Raw genomic sequence first — 19,908 nt, 5'->3', positions numbered from 1 at the left:
TGCATTGAAATAAATGCAGTTTAATTTATTAGACCGACCTTGTCCCTGTCTGCCCTGACTCGCTTCTATTCTCAACTGTACCAGTCTCAGATTGATCTCTTTCCTCCCTATCCCCCTGGGTCCCAACTCCACCCCCTCCCCCCCCCACCCCGACCCAATCACCACCTCCAGCCACCTTACTAGTTTAAATCCTCCCTAGCAGCTTGAGCGAATCTCCCTGCCAGTATATTAGTCCCCTTCCAATTTAGATGCAATCCGTCCTTCTTGTTCAGGTCACTTCTACCCCAAAAGAGATGCGAATGGTCCAAAAATGTGAAGCCTTCTCCCATACACCAGCTCCTCAGCCATGCATTCATCTGCTCTTTCCTCCTATTCCTGCCCTCACTAGCTTGTAGCACTGGGAGTAATCCAGATATTACTACTCTCGAGGACCTCCTTTTTAAATTCCTGCCTAACTCTCTGTAATTTTCCTTCAGAATCTCAACATTTTCCCTTCCTATGTCATTGGTTCCAAAGTGGACAATGACCTCTTGCTGGTCCCTCTCCCCCTTGAGTACATTCTGCATCCACTCTGCGACATCCTTGATCCTGGCACGAGGGAAGCAACACACCATTCTGCTTTATCGCTGCTGGCCACAGAAATGTCTGTCTGTACCTCGGACTAGACAGTCCCCTAACACAATTGATCTGTTGGAACCCAACATATCCCTTGTTGCGTTAGAGCCAGTCTCAATACCAGAAACTTGGCTGTTCGTGCTATGTTCCCCTGAGAATCCATCACCCCCTGCATTTTCCAAAACAGCATACATTTTTGAAATGGGAATAGCCGCAGAAGACTCCTATACTAGCTGCCTACTTCGCTTTCCTTTCCTGTAGTTAACCCATCTATGTGACCGTATCTGAGACTTCCAACCCTTCCTATAACTGCCATCCATCACATATTGTTGCTGTTGCAAATTCTTCATTGCTTCTAACTGTCTCTCCAACCAATCCATTCGATCTGATAAGATTCACAACCAACAGCATTTATTGCAGATATAATCCACAGTAACCCTTGAACTCTCTTTAAACTCCCACATCTGACAAGAAGCACATATCACTGTACTAAAGGCCATTTTTGTTCCTTCACAATCTACAAACCAAGAAAATAACACTGTCTTATTCCTCTACAAAACACTGCCCAGGTTAAATTAATAGTAATGGCTTATATTTTAAGTTTAATCGAGAGACATATCTCAAAACATATAATCAAGAAAGAGCCCACTCTATTCACTACTGCAGACTTCCTGTTGGTCACACGTAAAAACAATTCACTTATCTGCTCCTGTGCTGTGAACTTCCAAGATCAGTTGTGAATTTCACTGTTTGTTAATTTTACCAGCCGCACTCCGATGTCCAGCGATACATGAATTCAAACAGCGAAGGCAGTAACGGTGCAGGTTCACTGCTGTGTCAGTTTCTTGCTCTCTCTCTCTCCTGCACTGACCTCACCATATTCTTCCTTTGTCTGTTCTTCTCCCTTTTAAGACTGCTGTTGTTTTGACTTTTTTTGACTTGGGCAGCATGATGGCACAGTGGTTAGCACTGCTGTCTCACAGCACCAGAGACCCGGGTTCAATTCCCACCTCAGGCTGGGTGGAGTTTGTACATTCTCCCCGTGTCTGTGTGGGTTTTCTCTGGGTGCTCCTGTTTCCTTCCACAATCCAAAGATGTGCAGGTCAGGTGAATTGGCAATGCTAAGTTGCCTGTAGTGTTAGGTGCAGGGGTATGGGTGAGCTGCGCTTCGACGGGTCGGTGTTGACTTGTTGGGTCAAAGGGCCTGTTTCCACACTGTAAGTAATCTAATCTAATGCAACACCATATAAAACAGTAATTGCTGCTCCTGGAATTTGAGGAAATCCAGCACCTGAAATACCTCAAAAAAGGAGCAGCTGTTACAGCCAGAAATGTTTCCTGTCCTCCATCTTGGATTACATAAACTTTTAAAAAGCATTCAATACAGTGCCACTCAAAGTACAAGTGAGGAAAGTCATAGGACATGAAATAAAAGGAAAAGTAGCAATGTTAATGGAAAATTGACAAAGTGATAGGAAACCCATTAATGGTGAATGGACATTTGTTCAGGCTGGAGAAAGGTTTCTAGTGAACTTCTGCATCGTAGTACTTCTGTGATTCTGGCTACACTTATACTTTTGTATAACTTCAAAAAGGTATATTCCCCTGATTCCCATTGATTTCAGTTTGACTAGAGCCCTTCAAAGCCATCCTCACCCAAATTCCTGTACAATGTGATGCTTCTGCCGAATTCTCTCCCTCACTGAATGTGCTGCATCTAGAGGTAATTTTGTAGCTTTTACAAGTCTGATTTTTTTTATCTTTCCAAGGAGAAAAAAGCACAAAATGTCAAGAAGAACAACAGCACCAGAGGCAGCTGTCACAATAGGCAAACAAACACGTTGTGAAAATAAGTGGCACGTTTATGTCTTTCAATCAAGTGATATTTGGTAACATTATTAGAATAACCTCTGATGCACACATGCTGACTTTATTTCATCAATGATCAAACTATGCAAAGACCAAGTATATCATTTTGCCACAATTAATTCACATTGCTCTTCTCATCTCCCAAAGCCTTTATCTGCAGAGAAAAAATTGTTGGTGATTCAAAGGAAGATTTCTCAGGGGTGTGATGTCGCAGAAAATCACTGAACTCATTCAGTAGTAGTGTAATGAAGAGGGGTTAAATAGCTATTTCCATGTTCCCGGAACCTCACTCATTCAAAAGTCATGCACCAGCACAAATATTCACACTTGACTGGATCCATTTAGGTAAGTTGGTGTTTTCAACTCAGGAACAGTCAGAAACCCATGACAGTGACAGATGTGGGAGAGTCTGCACTAGGAGGGACCGTGCTCTCCAAGCTGGGATGATTGAAGAGGCACACTGGCAACTTTGTGAGGTATTGGAAGGGGAGCCACACTCAGTCTGGAGAGAATGGAAGTTCCAGGTTCAAACATATTGAATTGGTGTGTCAAATTGTGCCGGTGTCTGCCATGGAACTTCTAGACTGGCTGTTAAGGGAATCAATACAGATTATGACCATGACCATGCAGTTTGAATAGGAACAGCGGTTGGAGTGGAACAAACCTGGGGTGTGAATAGAAGCAAAGGAGCTTCTCAGTAAAAGACTGAGGGTCGAAGCCTATATTGAGCTCAGATGGAGCAAGTGATGCCAGCTCATAGCAAAGAGCTGTTTAGTTGGCAGTGGGTAGGTTGTTCCAAATTGTCTTCAAAGATGCATGGAATAAAAGTTCTACCTTCTGCATTTTTTAAAAAATAGGCAACTTCAATAACTTTCCACTCAGCTTAAATTTTGTTAGGTGTATTTTAAGTAAAGGTATAGCAGGGGAACTCAGGCCCATATATTGCATGCCTGCAGCATGTGGGTGGTCTTTGACACTCCTGGCAGCCTGGATGACTACATCTGCAGGAAGTGTCATTGTTTCTGCCAGCTTGACCACTGGGGCTTTGGAGTTTGCTCATAAGCTGGAGGCAGAGCAATGCATCCATGAGGCTATGGTCACCTTGCAACTTAAAGAAGTACAACTAGGGATGGAATAGGTGACCACTACTCAGAAAAGAAAGGATGCAGGCAGGTGATCAGCAATGACCCAGAGCACCCCTCACTTCAGAACAGTTAATATCCATTTTAGAAATTAGTGAATGATGGCTCCTTTTATGGATTGCAGCCAGTCACGTTACATATGACAGGGGGAGGAAGAAATGGAGGTAGGACTCTCAATAGTGAAGACAGCTCAATATTCCAAAGTAGAGAAACCTCAGGTGAGATGGTAAGTACAGGCATGTGAAAGAGAAGTGGTGCTGCAATTTTGATCGAGGAAGCAATTAAATGCAAGATGATATCTTAGAATGTTTCTCAATTGAAGCCACATGGATAGAACTTTAAAGCAAAAATGGAACATCCCTATTGTTGAGAATGGACTACAGATGTCAAACATTCAGAGAGGGATGTAAGGACAGACATAGAAGCAATTCTCTGAAACCGATGATAATAATAGTAGAGGATTTCAGCTGGGAGAGACAAATTGTGAAAATCTCAGAGACCGTGGAATTCTTAAAATATATCCAGAATAGCATTTGAAGTTGGCATGTAGAAAGTCCTATGGGACAGAGAGTGGATGATGCCCTGCATAACTTATAGGGAATGAAGCCATGAAAGTGGTAAATGTCAGTGGAGGAACAATTCAGTGACAGTGACCATAAACTCACTAAATTTTAGGCGGTTGTGGAAAAAGGACAAAAATGGACCAGAAATAAAGGTTTAGAATTGGAGAAAGGCCAATTTTAATATGCTAAGATAAAATCTGAATTAAGTTCAGGGGTCAAATTACCAGGGGTAAGCCATGGGGTTCAGGTCTCTGGCACAGAGTCTGTCCCTGTTGTTCAGAAGAGAAGGGGGAAGAGGAGCAGAGCATTAGTCATTGGGGACTCCATAGTTATGGGGACAGATTGGAGATTCTGTGAGAACAAGACAGACTCGCGGTTGGTGTGTTGCCTCCCAGGTGCTAGGGTCCCTGATGTCCCGGACCATGTTTTCGGGATCCTTAGGGAGGAGGGGGAGCAACCCCAAATCATGGACCACATAGGCACCAATGGACATAGGTAGGAAGAGAGATGGGGATTTAAGGCAGAAATTCAGGGAGCTGGGCCGAAGCTTCGAGCTAGAGTAAACAGAGTTATTACCAATGGTTTGCTACCTGTGCCACAGACTAGCGAGATGAGGAATAAAGAGAGAAAGCAGTTGAACATGTAGCTACAAGGATGTGCAGGAGGAAGAGAGTCAGATACTTGGACAATTGGGGTTCATTCAGGGTAGATGGGACCTTTACAAATGGGATGGTCTACACCTGAACCACAGGGGTACCGATATCCTGAGGGGAAACTTTGTTAATGCTCTTTGGGAGGGTTTAAACTAATTCCACAGGGGAATGGGAACTTGAATTAGAGTTCCATTGTATAGGAGGTTTAGAGTAGTGAGGTCGTGAATAAGGTTTCAAGTTTGCAGGAGTGTAATGGCAGGCAGGAAGTAGTTTGAGTGTATCTACTTCAGCGTGAGGAACATCTGGAATAAGGTGGGTGAACTTGCAGCAAGGGTTGGTACATATGACTTTGATGTTGTGGCCATTTCAGAGACATGGATAAAGCAGGGACAGGAATGATTGTTGCAGTTTTCAGGATTTAGATGTTTCATTAAGATCAGGAAAGGTGGTAAAAGAGGGGGAGATGTGGCATTGTTAGTCAAGGATAGTATTAAGGTGGCAGAAAGGACATTTGAAAGGACTCGTCTACTGAGATAGTTTGGGCTGAGGTTAGAAACAGGAAAGGAGAGGTCACCCTGTTGGAAATTTTCTATATGCCTCCGAATAGTTCCAGAAATGTAGAGGAAAGGATTGCAAAGATGTTTCTGGACAGGAGCGGAAGCAACAGGGTAGTTGCTATGGGGGATTTTGACTTTCTAAATATTGACTGGAAATGCTATAGTTCGAGTACTTTAGATGAGTCAGTTTTTGTACAATGTGTGCAGGAGCGTTTCCTGACACAGTATGTAGATGGACCAACAAGAGGCGAAGCCACATTGGGTTTGATACTTGGTAATGAATCAGGTCAAGTGTTAGATTTGGAGGTAGTTGAGCACTTTGGTGATAGTGACCACAATTCAGTTACATTTACTTTAGCGATGGAAAGGGATAGGTATATACCACAGGGCAAGAGTAAAAGCTGGGGGAAAGGCAAACATGAGGTGATTTGGCAAGACTTAGGATCTTAAGATGGGGAAGGAAACTGCAGGGGATGGACAGAATTGAAATGTGCAGCTTGTTCAAGGAACAGCTACTGCGTGTCCTTGATAAGTATGTACTTGTCAGTCAGGGAGGAAGTGGTTGAGTGAGGGAGCCATGATTTACTAAAGAAGTTGAATCTCTTATCAAGAGGAAGAAGGAGGTTTTATTCAGGTGAAGAGTGAAGGCTCAGCTAGGCAACTTGAGAGATACAAGTTAGCCAGGAAGGACCTAAAGAGAGAGCTAAGAAGAGCCAGGAAGGGACTTGAGAAGTTTTTGGCAGGTAGGATCAAGGAAAACGCTAAAGCTTTCTCCAGGTATGTCAGGAATAAAAGAATGACTAGAGTAAGATTAGGGCCAGTCAAGAACAATAATGGGAAGTCGTGCGTGGAGTCCGAAGAGATAGGAGAGGCGCTAAATGAATATTTTTCCATCAGTATTCATACAGGTAAAAGACAATGTTGTCGAGGAGAATACTGAGGAACAGGCTACTGGCCTAGACAGGATTGAGGTGCATAAGGAGGAGGTGTTAGCAATTTTGGAAAGTGTGAAAATAGATTAGTCCCCTGAGCCGAATGGGATTTATCCTAGGATTCTCCAGAAAGCTAGGGAGGAGATTGCTGAGCCTTTGGCTTTGATCTTTATGTTGTTGTTGTCCACAGGAAGACTGGAGGATAGCAAATATTGTCCCCTTGTTCAAGAAGGGGAATGGAGACAATCCGCATAATTATAGACCAGTCAGCCTTCGGTTGTGGGTAAAGTGATGGAAAGGTTTATAAGTGATAGGATGTATAATCATCTAGAAAGGAATAATTTGATTAGGGATAGTCAACACAGTTTTGTGAAGGGTAGGTCTTGCCTAATTGACCTCTTTGAGAAGGTGACCAAACCAGTGGATGAGGGTAAAGCGGTCGATGTGGTATATATGGATTTCAATAAAGCATTTGATAAGGTTCCCTAAGATAGGCTATTGCAGAAGATAAAGAAGTATGGGATTGAGGGTGATTTAGTGGTTTGTACCAGAAATTGGCTAGGTGCAGGAAGACAAAGGGTGGTGGCTGATGGGAAATGTTTATTCTGGAGTTCAGTTACTAGTGGTGTACTGCAAAGACCTGTTTTGGGGCCACTGCTGTTTGTCATTCTTACAAATGACCTGGATGAAGACGTAGAAGGATAGGTTAGTAAATTTGCAGATGACTTTAAGGTAGGTGGAGTTGTGCACAGTGTGAAAGGATGTTGCAGGTTACAGAGGGACACAGATAAGCTGTAGAGCTGGGCTGAGAGATGATAAATGGTACTTAATGCAGAATGTGTGAGCTGATTCACTTTGGAAGGAGTAACAGGAATACAGAGTACTGGGCTCATGGTAAGATTCTTGGTCGTGTCGATAAGCAGAGAGATCTCGGTGTCCATGTACATAGATCCCTGAAAGTTGCCACCCAGGTTGATAGGGTTGTTAAGAAGGCATATGGTGTGTTAGGTTTTATTGGTAGAGGGACTGAGTTTCAGAGCCATGAGGTCATGTTGCAGCTGTACAAAACTCTGATGCGGCCGCAATCATTGTTGCCGCATGATAGAAAGGATATAGAAGCATTGGAAAGGGCGCAGAGGAAGTTTTCTTGATATGGAGGGAAGGTCTTATGAGGAAAAGCTGAGGGATTTGAGGAGATTTTCAATACAGGGAAGATTAAGAGATGACTCAGTAGGGACATACAAGATGCTCAGAGGATTAGATAGGGTGGACACTGAGAGCTGTTTTCCTCGGATGGTGATGGCTAGCACAAGAGAATATATCTTTAAATTGATGGGTGATAGATAAAGGACAGATGTCAGAGGTAGTTTCTTTACTCAGAGAGTAGTAAGGACGTGGAATGCCCTGCCTGCAACTGGAGTAGACTTGCCAATCTTAAGGGCATTTAAATGGTCATTGGATAAACATACAGATGATAATGGAATAGTGTAGGTAGGATGGACTTCAGATTGGTTTCACAGGTTGGCGCAACATGGAGGGCCGAAGGCCTGTACTGCACTGTAATGTTCTATGTTCTAAGATTACTGAGAGCAGCTACTTGTAGGAATACCTACATCACTGCAAGTTATTTAAAAGAATTCATTTTTATCATTGAGAAATGTGGGCATCACAGGGTGGGCTAGCATTTATTGCACATTCCTAGTTGCTGTGGGGAAGGTAGTGAATGAGCTGCCTTTATGAACCCGACTATTCATTTGGCATTATGTCACTATAGTCTTATCAGACCATAGGGCTGCTTTCTCTCATTCATCAGAGACAACTGGTGGTGATTTAACTTGATTTAACTTCTCCCATACCTCAGACTATGGGAGAAGTTGAGAAGAAGAGTGCTTAGCTGGTGATGAGAATTAAACTCATGCTGTTGACATTGCACTGCTTCACAAACCAACCATCCAGCCAACTGAGCTAAACTGACTCCCTCATTTGGTATGTGTATGCCCACAATGCCATTGGAGGGGGAGTTCCAGGTTTTAGCTCCAGTGATACTGAAGGAATAGTGGTATGTTTCCAAGTCAGGATGATGAGTGACTTGGAGGGGAACATGCAACTGGTGGTGTTCTTCATGTATCTGCTGCCCTTGTCCTTCTAGATGGTAGTGGTTGTGTGTTTGAAACGTGCTGTCTAAGAATTTTGGTGAATTTTTGGTGAATTTTTGCAGTGCATCTTTTAGATGGTACACCCCTGAATGCCACTGGTAGAATGAATGTGAATATCCTTTATTGTCACTTGTACTCCAGTGTAGAAGTACAGTGAGAAATTTTTACAATGGCTGCCTTTAAGGGTGCGATCTTAGGTACAAGTATCTAGGTGCAAATCTTACTGAGTAAAACAAAAATTGTGGTTATACAAAAGAGGATGAAAAGAAAAGCAGTAGCGTTACTTATGGTGTCTAAGAGTAAGCTAGAAATGTGTAGTTAAAACTTTGTGAAAAAAATTTACATTATGGTCCAATAAAGGATTCCAAACAGCAGCAGCTCAGCATGTAGCGCCAGGCCCCAGTCCGGTGGCTCGATGGTTAGCACTGCTGCCTCACAGCACCAGGGAGCCGGGTTCAATTCCAACCTCGGGCAACTGACTGTGTGGAGTTTGCACATTCTCCCTGTGTTTGCGTGGGTTTCCTCTGGGTGCTCCGGTTTCCTCCCACAATCCAAAGATGTGCAAGTCAGATGAATTGGCCATGCTAAATTGCCCATAGTGTTAGGTGCATTAGTCAGGGTAAATATAGGGTAGAAGAATGGTTACTGTTCAAGGGTTGGTGTGGACATGTTGGGCTGAAGAGCCTGTTTCCACACTGTAGGGATTCTATGATTCCATGAACTGTCCCACACTAGTCCAGCCTCCAGTCCACTCCTCACTGTCACTCAGCAGCAACAAGATAAAATCTGCTGCACTGTGGTTCACTTTACCTCACATCGCTCCGAGACTCAGGTTTCCCCTTGTGCTGCTCCGGGATCGCTCCAGCCTCCAGTCTGCTCCTCAGCAGCAAAAAGAGTGAATGTTTATGGTTATGATGCCAGCTGAGTGGACTATTATGTTCTGGATAGTGAAAAGTTTCTTCAGTATTGTTGGAGGTGCACTCATCCAGGTAAGTGGGGACTATTCCATCAGAATCCTGACTTGTGCCTTGTAGATGGCACAAGTTGCTGTCATGTGAGATGCAACTTAAACAGTTACTGCTATGTATCCTGAAACTCCGCAACAGTTTGCAGATCAGTTTGTTACTGCCTGCCTCTCCCTCAAAATGTATTGAATGGTGTGACATTGCAGTATTTACACAATACGTACAAACTAAATTCAGTACAGAATATTAGAGCTGGTCTGAAATGAGGACGGAACCAATTTGCAAGCATTCTGAAAATTAATCACTGCAAATGTGGAGAGTCATTCCTTACGTCTTTCCCATCACTCTCTTAGTCCATGTTGGACTGGGGTATACAAAGTTAAAAATCACAGAACACCAGCTGATAGTCCAACAGGTTTATTTGACAGTGCTCCGAAAGCTAGTGCTTCCAAATAAACCTGTTGATCTATAACCTGGTGTTGTGTGATTTTTAACTTTCTTAATTCAATTCTTCAATTCCTCTTTTTATTACTTGTTAAGTATCTGATTGGTATTGAATTTTTATATTTTAATTTGCACTTCCTTTTCTCTGTTCATTTCTTGAATTGTCAGTCTGATAAAGAAGATAAAGTTGCTTTTACTGTTGACTCAGAACTTTCCTTTCTGTAATTATACCAGCTTGCATTTCAAGCAATATCCCATGCAGAAAAATGTAGAAGCCTCCTTGTGCTGTTAGATGCCCTAATACGGGAATTTTAGCCTAACATTATGCCATAGAATATACTTAGGTTTAAATATCATTCATGGAATAAAAGTATATTCAGTTTAGGAAGCACATTTAAGCCAGAAGTTTATAAGAATAAATGTGGTAAGTCATACAAAGCATGTTAAAATGATGACCAAAATGAATGTCAAATTGCTTGATTTAATTGGATGGTTTTATTTTCAAGTTCTTGATTATATATCATAATTGAAATTGAAGTATTAGTGACTTCTGCCCCTAAACTCTTTAAGGAATACCTGCACAAAGGCTGATTTGTAAAAAGCCTTCGGTCTTAGTCAATCTTAAAAACATCGTATTTCTTTAAAAACCTTTTTAAGTTTATAACACCCATTCACTACATAGGTAAGAAAACAAATAGACTTTGTTAATTAAAAAATCACCCCATATATTCTCCCAATACATTTTGGTTAAGCATATTTGCAAACTGAAGGAATACTTTAATTTATGTCTTTATGTCTTGAATATTAATGACATTTTGTGAACTACTTTACATATCATATTTTTGAAAACCTTTACATTTTTAGGATTTCTTCTTCTCTCTTCCTAAGCATATTGATTCATTGTTGGAGACAGTTCTGTAGGTGTTAATTGTGTTCCAGCTCCTCACCAAGGTGAGCATTATTCAATTTTAAATAATACAATTCCAAGTTATTTCACCATAAAAAAATCCAAGCATGTACATCTATCGCAGAGCTTGCAGAATCCATTCAGTGCAGTAAGCCAGGTTAAGTAAATCCCTCACCCTACTAAATCAGGACACTGAGGCCAATTCCAATACTCCAATCAATGTCTTGGCTGAGGTCTATTAACTCAGCAGAGACTGGGAACTGAGCCTTGGATCCAATGTGACCCAATTGCTCACGATTTAAACTCACTGAGCCACCACAATGTCACATATTATGAACATCTACCTGTCTAGAATTACTACTTTGGAGTAGCAGTGATCAAGGACCATGGTCCCTGTTCACTTGTTCTATCATGGTGTGGAGAACTAATGTGGGAAGAAAACATCCTTGCAGAAACTAATCTTAGAAACTAGTTCTCCCAAATTTTCTTCCTCGTTCGGTAGGATTTTCAAGCAGACCCTGAATTATTTAGGAATCACCTAATTAGAAATTGCCATTTTGGTTGTTGCAAAGAGTGTGCTGGAGCAGATGTGATAGTTATGGTCATGTCTCTGGATGTAAAAAGTGTTCCTAGAACCAAGTCTCCCAGTTGGATCATAGTTCACATTCATTTGCACACATCTGATAAATCACATTTTATTACATTATTCACGTGCACATAGGCTTTTTCTAGTTGTTGTGGTTCTGTTCGCCGAGCTGGAAGTTTTTGCTGCAAACGTTTCGTTCCCTGGCTAGGGAACATCATCAGTGCTATTGGAGCCTCCTGTGAAGCGCTGCTGTGATGTTTCTTCCGGTATTTATAGTGGTTTGTTCTTGCCGCTTCCGGGTGTCAGTTTCAGCTGTAGTAGTTTGTATGTGGGGTCCAGGTCGATGTGTCTGTTGATGGATGTTCTTGCCGCTTCCGGGTGTCAGTTTCAGCTGTAGTGGTTTGTATATGGGGTCCAGGTCCATGTGTCTGTTAATGGAGTTTGTGGATGAATGCCATGCCTCTAGGAATTCCCTGGCTGTTCTCTGTCTGGCTTGTCCTATGATGGTAGTGTTTTCCCAGTCAAATTCATGTTCCTGGTTGTCTGAGTGTATGGCTGCTAGGGATAGCTGGTCGTGTCGTTTTGTGGCTAGCTGATGTTCATGGATGCGGATTGTTAGCTGTCTTCCTGTTTGTCCTATATAGTGTTTTGTGCAGTCCTTGCAGGGAAACAGCCAGGAAGAACGGATTCAGGATGGTCCAGGTAATGATCACAGACGCTCACAACCGACTGCACAAATACAAGCAAGAAATTGCGCGCCAAAAGTTAATTTTAAAAACCACTAATCAGGAATGGACCCGGACCATAGAACAGGCTATCACTATAGGACAGAACAGGACAACACTTCGCAAAAAAATGGCACTAAAAGAAAAAATGGACAAACTAACCCACAAACAGGAGGACACTACAACACACACCTGGGTTAAAAACCTCTCCCACAGACAGCTCACAGACATGGAAAGAACTATACTGGCCAAGGGACTCAAATACAACTACAGGGATGCCAACACAGCAGACTTCCTAGCAGCACTAGAATGCACACTCAGGAACAATGGACTGACAGAAGAGACACAACAAACAGTGAGACAAACGGTCGTACCTATGATGATAAGAAAACGACATACACATAACCTCAACACCAAGGAGAGGGAAGCACTGAAAGCACTGAAAAATGACAAGAACATAATCATACTACCGGCAGATAAAGGCAGAATGACGGTCATCTTAGATAAATCAGACTACATCAATAAAGCACAACAACTACTCTCAGACACCAACACCTACCAAATGAAGGATTCCGACCCCACACCACAACTCACCAATAGAATAATCAACACACTAAGGAATCTACAAAAAAACGGACAGATAACCAAAGCGGACCAGCAAAGAATGAAACCTGAAAGCAACAACACCCCCAGATTCTACAGACTACCCAAAGTACACAAACCTGACATCCCACTCAGACCCATAGTATCACTACCAGGGACACCAGCATACAAACTGGCCAAAGACCTACAACAAAAACTGAAACACCTAGTCAGCGGATCCAAACACTCCATACAATCAACACAGGAATTCTTGGACATCATCAGGAATACACACATAGACAAAGAAGAAACCATGGTATCATTCGACGTGACGGCACTGTTCACATCGATTGACAAAACCCTAGCCAGAGAAACAATAGCCAACCTACTGGACATACATAACAGAACACAGGAGGCCGAACCTATCAACAAGGACGGCATACTTAAACTACTAGACCTGTGCCTCACCACACACTTTACATTCAACAATCAGATATACGAACAAATCAACGGAACACCGATGGGATCACCAATCTCGGGACTCATAGCAGAGGCAGTTATGCAAAGGTTAGAACATACAGCCCTACCACAAATCCAACCCAAACTCTGGATCAGATACGTCGATGACACCTTTGTAATCATCAAAAACACAGAAATAGAAAAAACACACCGAATCATCAATGCCACACTCACAGGAATACGATTCACGAGAGAAGAGGAAAAGGATAGCCAACTCCCATTCCTAGACATGTTAGTAGAGAGAACACCCAACAGAGAATTCACCACAAGGATACACAGGAAACCAACACACACAGACCAAGTCCTAAACTATGAAAGTAACCACCCCAACACACACAAACGAAGCTGCATCAGGACACTATTCAAAAGAGCCACAACACACTGCAGTACACCAGAACTGCGAAAAGAGGAAGAGGAACACCTATACAAGGTATTCGCCAAAAACGGATACCCACGCAACTTTATCACCAGATGCCTAAGAGATAGACCACGGAACGAGGACATGCCACAACCAAAAGGACTAGCCACACTACCATACGTCAGGAGCGTCTCAGAACTGACAGCCAGACTACTGCGACCCTTAGGACTCATAACAGCACACAAGCCAACTTCCACACTCAGACAACAACTCACTAGAACAAAGGACCCAATAGCCAGCACGAGCCAAACTAACATAGTTTACAAAATACCATGCAAGGACTGCACAAAACACTATATAGGACAAACAGGAAGACAGCTAACAATCCGCATCCATGAACATCAGCTAGCCACAAAACGACACGACCAGCTATCCCTAGTAGCCAGACACTCAGACAACCAGGAACATGAATTTGACTGGGAAAACACTACCATCATAGGACAAGCCAGACAGAGAACAGCCAGGGAATTCCTAGAGGCATGGCAATCAGCCACAAACTCCATTAACAGACACATGGACCTGGACCCCATATACAAACCACTACAGCTGAAACTGACACCCGGAAGTGGCAAGAACATCCATCAACAAATACATCGACCTGGACCCCACATACAAACTGCTACAGCTGAAACTGACACCCGGAAGCGGCAAGAACAAACCACTATAAATGCCGGAAGAAACATCACAGCAGCGCTTCACAGGAGGCTCCAATAGCACTGATGATGTTCCCTAGCCAGGGAACGAAACGTTTGCAGCAAAAACTTCCAGCTCGGCGAACAGAACCACAACAACGGACACCCGAGCTACAAATCTTCAACCAGACTTTAAAGCTTTTTCTAGTGTTGAAAATAAAAGGTTTGAAAAACCAGCTGAAAGACAACAGGAGTGGCCAATGAAAATGGTAGCAGCGGTGCTGAATTTTTTCTAATTACCGTGCTCTGGACATTTTTATCCAAAGAAGGAATCTCAAGCACAGGTACCTCGCAAGATATCCCAATCCAGCCTTCGTAACACTGACATGTGAACTTTTTTTTCATGACTTTGATATCCCTCGTGTTCATTCTCCCTTTCACAGAAAATCTGGGATACATTCCTTCAGGATTGGCTTGGATTTTGAAACTGTTTGGATCCAGGTGAAGGTAGGTTTTGGAGTTACTGTTCTGCCTCACACACCTGCCATGGTTCTTGCAAAGATGTTTGCTGCACAACTTTGCAGCAGACGTCACGTTAACAATATAATGTCCCAGGGGTCCGTCCACGTATTGTTTCACTGCTAAGCAGTGATTCTGTAAGGGAAGGTTAAGGACATTTCAATCCTAAAAATACATATATGAATTTAAATAACTGCCATCATCAAAAAATCCTGTCTTAATTTTGATTTCCAAAACCAGCAGTCCATTGAATTGTTAATAATACCTTACAAAATGTCTTCCTGGTTATAGATATACAAAAAACAAATAATTAAATTTCATCAGCAGAGTAGTTTCTATGCTAATATGCTTGTTGCAAGTAAATGTGATGATTCAAAAATTGAAAGAAATATATGAGCAGCAGGAATTACTAAATCTCACTTCCTGCCTTTAATCAAGGTAAATGTTGAAGAATACAATTGTACACAGTCAGAAGCTTTTCAACGACAAGTTGATAATTGTTCTTCATGTGTTTAAATCCATTGACATTAGGGAATTGTAAAAAAGTTAGGATCATATGAGAAATACAGACCTCACTTTAAGGATAAGTAACACATGTGAAATCATAGTAGATTGTTTTCACCATTCCATGATTTTTTTTGTTTATTTATTCACAGGATATGGGTATCACTGGCTAGGTCAACATTTATTGCTCATCCCTGACTGTCCAGAGGGCAGTTAAGAGTCAACCATATTGCTATGGGTCTGGAGTCACTTGAAGGCCAAAATTATGAGCGGCACAGATAGGGTAAATAGGCAAAATCTTTTCCCTGGGGTCAGGGAGTCCAGAACTAGAGGGCATAGGTTTAGGATGAGAGGGGAAAGATATAAAAGAGACCTCAGGGGCAACGTTTTTAGACAGAGGGTGGTACATGTATGGAATGAGCTGCCAGAGGAAGTGGTGGAGGCTGGTACAATTGCAACATTTAAGAGGCATTTGGATGGGTCTATGAGTAGGAAGGGTTTGGAGGGATATGGGCAGGGTGCTGGCAGGTGGGACTAAATTGGGTTGAGATATCTGGTCGGTATGGATGGGTTGGACCGAAGGGTCTGTTTCCATGCTGTACATCTCTATGACGCTATGACTCTATGTAGCTTCCTTCCCTAAAAGATATTAGTGAACCACATGGGTTTTTTCTGATAATCAACAATAGATCATGGTCATTATTAGACTGTTAATTCCAGATGTTTATTGGATTCATAATCTACATCTGTAATGGCAGGATTTGAACTCAGGTCCCCAAAACATCACCTGTGCCTCTGCGTTAACAGTCCAGTGATAATACCACTAGATCATCACCTCCCACAATGACTGCAATGTGCTAAGCTAATTAATAAGAAATCATTAAACTTAAATTTAGCAAAGCTATTTTAGTTGCGTAAAAATGTCATGCAAATTCATCATATGATTACAATGATCATACTCTGGAGAAATCAATGCAATCATTGATTTCAGATTATTTTAGAATATTTTAGATTTCTCTGAAACAAAAACAGAAATTGCTGGAGAAACTCAATAGGTCTGGCAACATCTGTGCAGGGAAATTTGTTTTATTTTAGACTTCTCTATTGGTTTCCATCTGTGGATCTGAAGAATCCATGCATTTTTACAGAAAAATCTTTAAGGTATTCTCAGGGAAAAGGGGAACAATAAGTTTCTACTTGTAATGAGGGAATAGTTGTCATTCCAGTACAAAGCTAAGTGGGAATGTGTGTTGTGAAGAAGATGTAAAGTGGATTCAGGAAGTTTTGGACAGGCTTAATTCAGAACATGACATATGGAATATAATGTGGAAAAATATGAGGTTGTCCAGTAGGAGAAATAAATGTGCCAAGTATTTCTTAAATGATAACAAGTTGGAAAGTGTAGATGTACATGAGGACCTAGGTTCCTATCAATAAGTCACTGATTGCAGCAAGGCCAGCAAGCTATCACAAATGCTAATGGAATGCTAGCCTTTATCATAAGACGATTTGAGGAGTGAAGTGTTGCTTCAGTTGAGTAGAAGTTTTGCTAGACTGTACCTGGAGTAACTGTGTGCAGTTTTGATCTCCTTACCGTAGGAAAATGATTATTATTGCCATGGAGGGAGTATAACAAATGTTCACCAGACCTGACCCAGGGATGATGGGGCTTTCCTATGAAGAGAGACTGGGTAAACTGGGCCTGTAGCATTTTGGAGGATGAGGTGATCTAATTGAAACCTATGAAATATTTAAAGGGCTGCAAAGAGTAGATGCAGGTAAGATGTTTCCCTTGCCTGGGGGGTCTAGATCCAGGGAGCACAACTTAAAAATAAAGGTGAGCTACTTAGGTCTGAGATAGAAATTTTTTTTAAACTGGAATTCTCTAACAAAAGGCTGTGGAGGCTCAGTCTTTAAAGGTATGGATTGATAGATTTTTGGTTACCAGTGATATACATGGTTATGGAGATTGGGTTTTTAAAAGACATTAGAGTGTTCGTTCAGCCATGATTGTACTGAATGGTGGGGCAGGCTGGCCCACTCCTATTCCTATGCTCCTTCCTATCACTGAAGGTGAACTTTACAGACTTATGAATCTCTAGTACACTATAGGTAGAGACACTTATTAGGTGATCATTCAGTCAAGGAATTGAGGGAGAAAAGAAACCATTGAACTGAAATTTGAATGTAAATGACTTGGATTTACAACACATTAAGTATGTTGAACACGGTGTCCAGGGTACACCTCAAATCTCTCAGCTAAATAATATGAAATTGGTCTTCATTTACTGGGATGGGGATGGGGAAGAATATGATTAAAATAGTTATACCTTTGATCTTGCGTAATTGATGCTTCCCCAAAGAATGATGCCAGCAGTCCCCATGGCAGCACTCTCACCAATTGTATGAACCAAGTCAATCTGGAGGATGAGAAAGTATCATGTCACAGTTACACAAGCAATAAAGGAAAACCATGCTTTGTGGCAACTTTCGATTTTGTATTTAGCTGTGTACATGGGTAAAGCATCCTATAGAACAACCTCCATTCACCAGACGAGTAAATAAAACAGGTTGAAGCTGTATTTGCATTTGAGATGTTAATAATGAGTATAAAGAAGAGAGACTGTGCAATATTCCCTATTAGTTATTAGCCAGTATATACAAGGGTGTATGCACAACCTGTTGGAAGCAATTAAATATCAGCCAAACAAGTTCCACTTTCCTTATTCAGGTGACCATTTCTCAAGGGTGAATTGAAAGTGGTCGGAGATGGTCACATTTAAGCTCAATCTAGTCCTCAGCTGTTATCTACTTTCCGGTTCATCTCCAGCAATGGGGTCGTGGTTAATTTTTATCACCTTTAGCTCTGGGGGCAACAGGATCATTTGAGATACATCACATTCTGCCCTGACGTAGATCACTTGCCTTAGAGCAGAATTTTCTTTCTGGCTTATGGCAAAGTGTTTCAGGGTGAATTGGAATACCAGAGATTAGTCTCCAGTTTTAGGTTTTTGAAATTGAGTCTTGCCTAATACAATGCATGGCAACAAATTAGGTGGAGAAAGTGAGGTCTGCAGATGCTGGAGATCAGAGCTGAAAATGTGTTGCTGGAAAAGCGCAGCAGGTCAGGCAGCATCCAAGGAACAGGAGATTCGACGTTTCGAGCATAAGCCCTTCTTCAGGATTCCTGAAGAAGGGCTTATGCCCGAAACGTCGAATCTCCTGTTCCTTGGATGCTGCCTGACCTGCTGCGCCTTTCCAGCAACACATTTTCAACAAATTAGGTGGACACAGTTCATGATTTTCTTTCCCTAATAGTTGCGAAACTGGGGTGGCACCGTGGCCCAGTGGTTAACACTGCTGCCTCACAGCACCAGGGACAGGTTTGATTCCAGCCTCGGGCTACTATCCATGTAAAGTTTGCACATTCCTCCATGTCTGCGTGGGTTTCCTTCGGATGCTGCAGTTCCCTTCTACAATCCAAAGATGTGCAGGTTAAGTGAATTGGCCATGCTCAATTGTCCATGGTGTTCAGGTTAGGTGCATTAGTCAGGGGAAACGTAGATTAATAGGGTAGGAGAATGGGTCTGGATGGGTTCCTGTTCGGACGGTTCGTGTGGACTTGTTGGGAGAAAGTGAGGACTGCAGATGCTGGAGATCAGAGTCGAGACTATGGTGCTGGAAAAGCACAGCTAGTCAGGCAGCATCCGAGAAACAGGAGAATCGACTTTTCAAACGTAAGATCTTCGTCAGGATTGAGGCTTATGGACCAAGGAGGTGGAGAGATAAATGGGAGGGGGAGGGGGTGGAAGGTAGCTGGGAATGCGATAGGTGAGGGTGAAGATGATAGGTCAGAGAGGAGAGTGGAACAGATAGGTGGGAACGAAGATGGACAGGACAAGAGGGCGTTGCCGAGTTGGAAGGTTGGATCAGGGATAAGGTTCGGGGAGGGGAAATGCGGAAACTGGTGAAATTCACATTAATCCCATGTGGTTGGAGGGTCCCAAAGCGGAAAATGAGGTGTTCTTCCTCCAGGTGTCAGGTGGTAAGGGTTTGGTGATGGAGGAGGCCCAGGACCTGCATATCCTTGGGGAATGGGAGGCAGAGTTAAAGTGTTCAGCCACAGGAGAGTGGGGTTGTTTAATAAGTGTGTCCTGGAGATGCACTCTGAAGCATTCCTCAAGTAGGCGTCCTGTCTCCCCAGTGTAGAGGAGACCATATTGGGAGCAATGGATACAGTAAATGACGTGCATCAAAGTGCAGGTAAATTTCTGATGGATGTGGAAGGCTCCTTTGGGGCCTTGGACGCAGGAAAAGGGGGAGGTGTGGGCACAGGTTTTGCAATTCTTGCGGTGGCAGGGGAAGATGCTGAAAGCAGAGGGTGGTTTGGTGGGGGTCTTGGACCTGACAAGAGAGTCACAAAGGGAATGGTCTTTATGGAATGCGGATAGGGGTGGGGAGGGAAATATATCCCTGGTAGTGGGTTCTGTTTGTAGGTGGTGGAAATGGTCGAGGCAACCTGTTTCCACACTGTATGGATTCTATGATTCTACTATGAGCTGCGTCTAATTCTTGCCAAATTGTACAAACAGCAGCCTTCATGCTAGGAGTAAGACATTG

General features: G+C 42.5%; 1 protein-coding gene across 2 annotated transcripts in view; it reads right to left on the bottom strand.

The window, feature by feature from the left end:
* Positions 1 to 14,373: 14,373 nt before the first annotated feature.
* Positions 14,374 to 19,908, bottom strand: part of LOC132824765 (hyaluronidase-4-like) — a 33,094-nt gene continuing 27,559 nt past the window's right edge. For both annotated transcript variants that reach the window (XM_060839479.1, XM_060839480.1), the window contains 2 exons: positions 17,619 to 17,708; positions 14,374 to 14,919 (listed from right to left, as the gene is read on the bottom strand). In XM_060839479.1, coding sequence (XP_060695462.1) covers positions 14,470 to 14,919; positions 17,619 to 17,708 — 540 coding nt within the window. In that variant the 3' untranslated portion in view covers positions 14,374 to 14,469. The remainder of the gene's footprint in view (positions 14,920 to 17,618; positions 17,709 to 19,908) is intronic.

The sequence above is a fragment of the Hemiscyllium ocellatum genome, chromosome 19, assembly GCF_020745735.1.
Source record: "Hemiscyllium ocellatum isolate sHemOce1 chromosome 19, sHemOce1.pat.X.cur, whole genome shotgun sequence".
In the NCBI taxonomy this organism is placed as follows: Eukaryota; Metazoa; Chordata; class Chondrichthyes; order Orectolobiformes; family Hemiscylliidae; genus Hemiscyllium; species Hemiscyllium ocellatum.
Note: the sequence above shows the minus strand (reverse complement) of the source record. Positions and strands in the feature narration are given on the sequence as shown.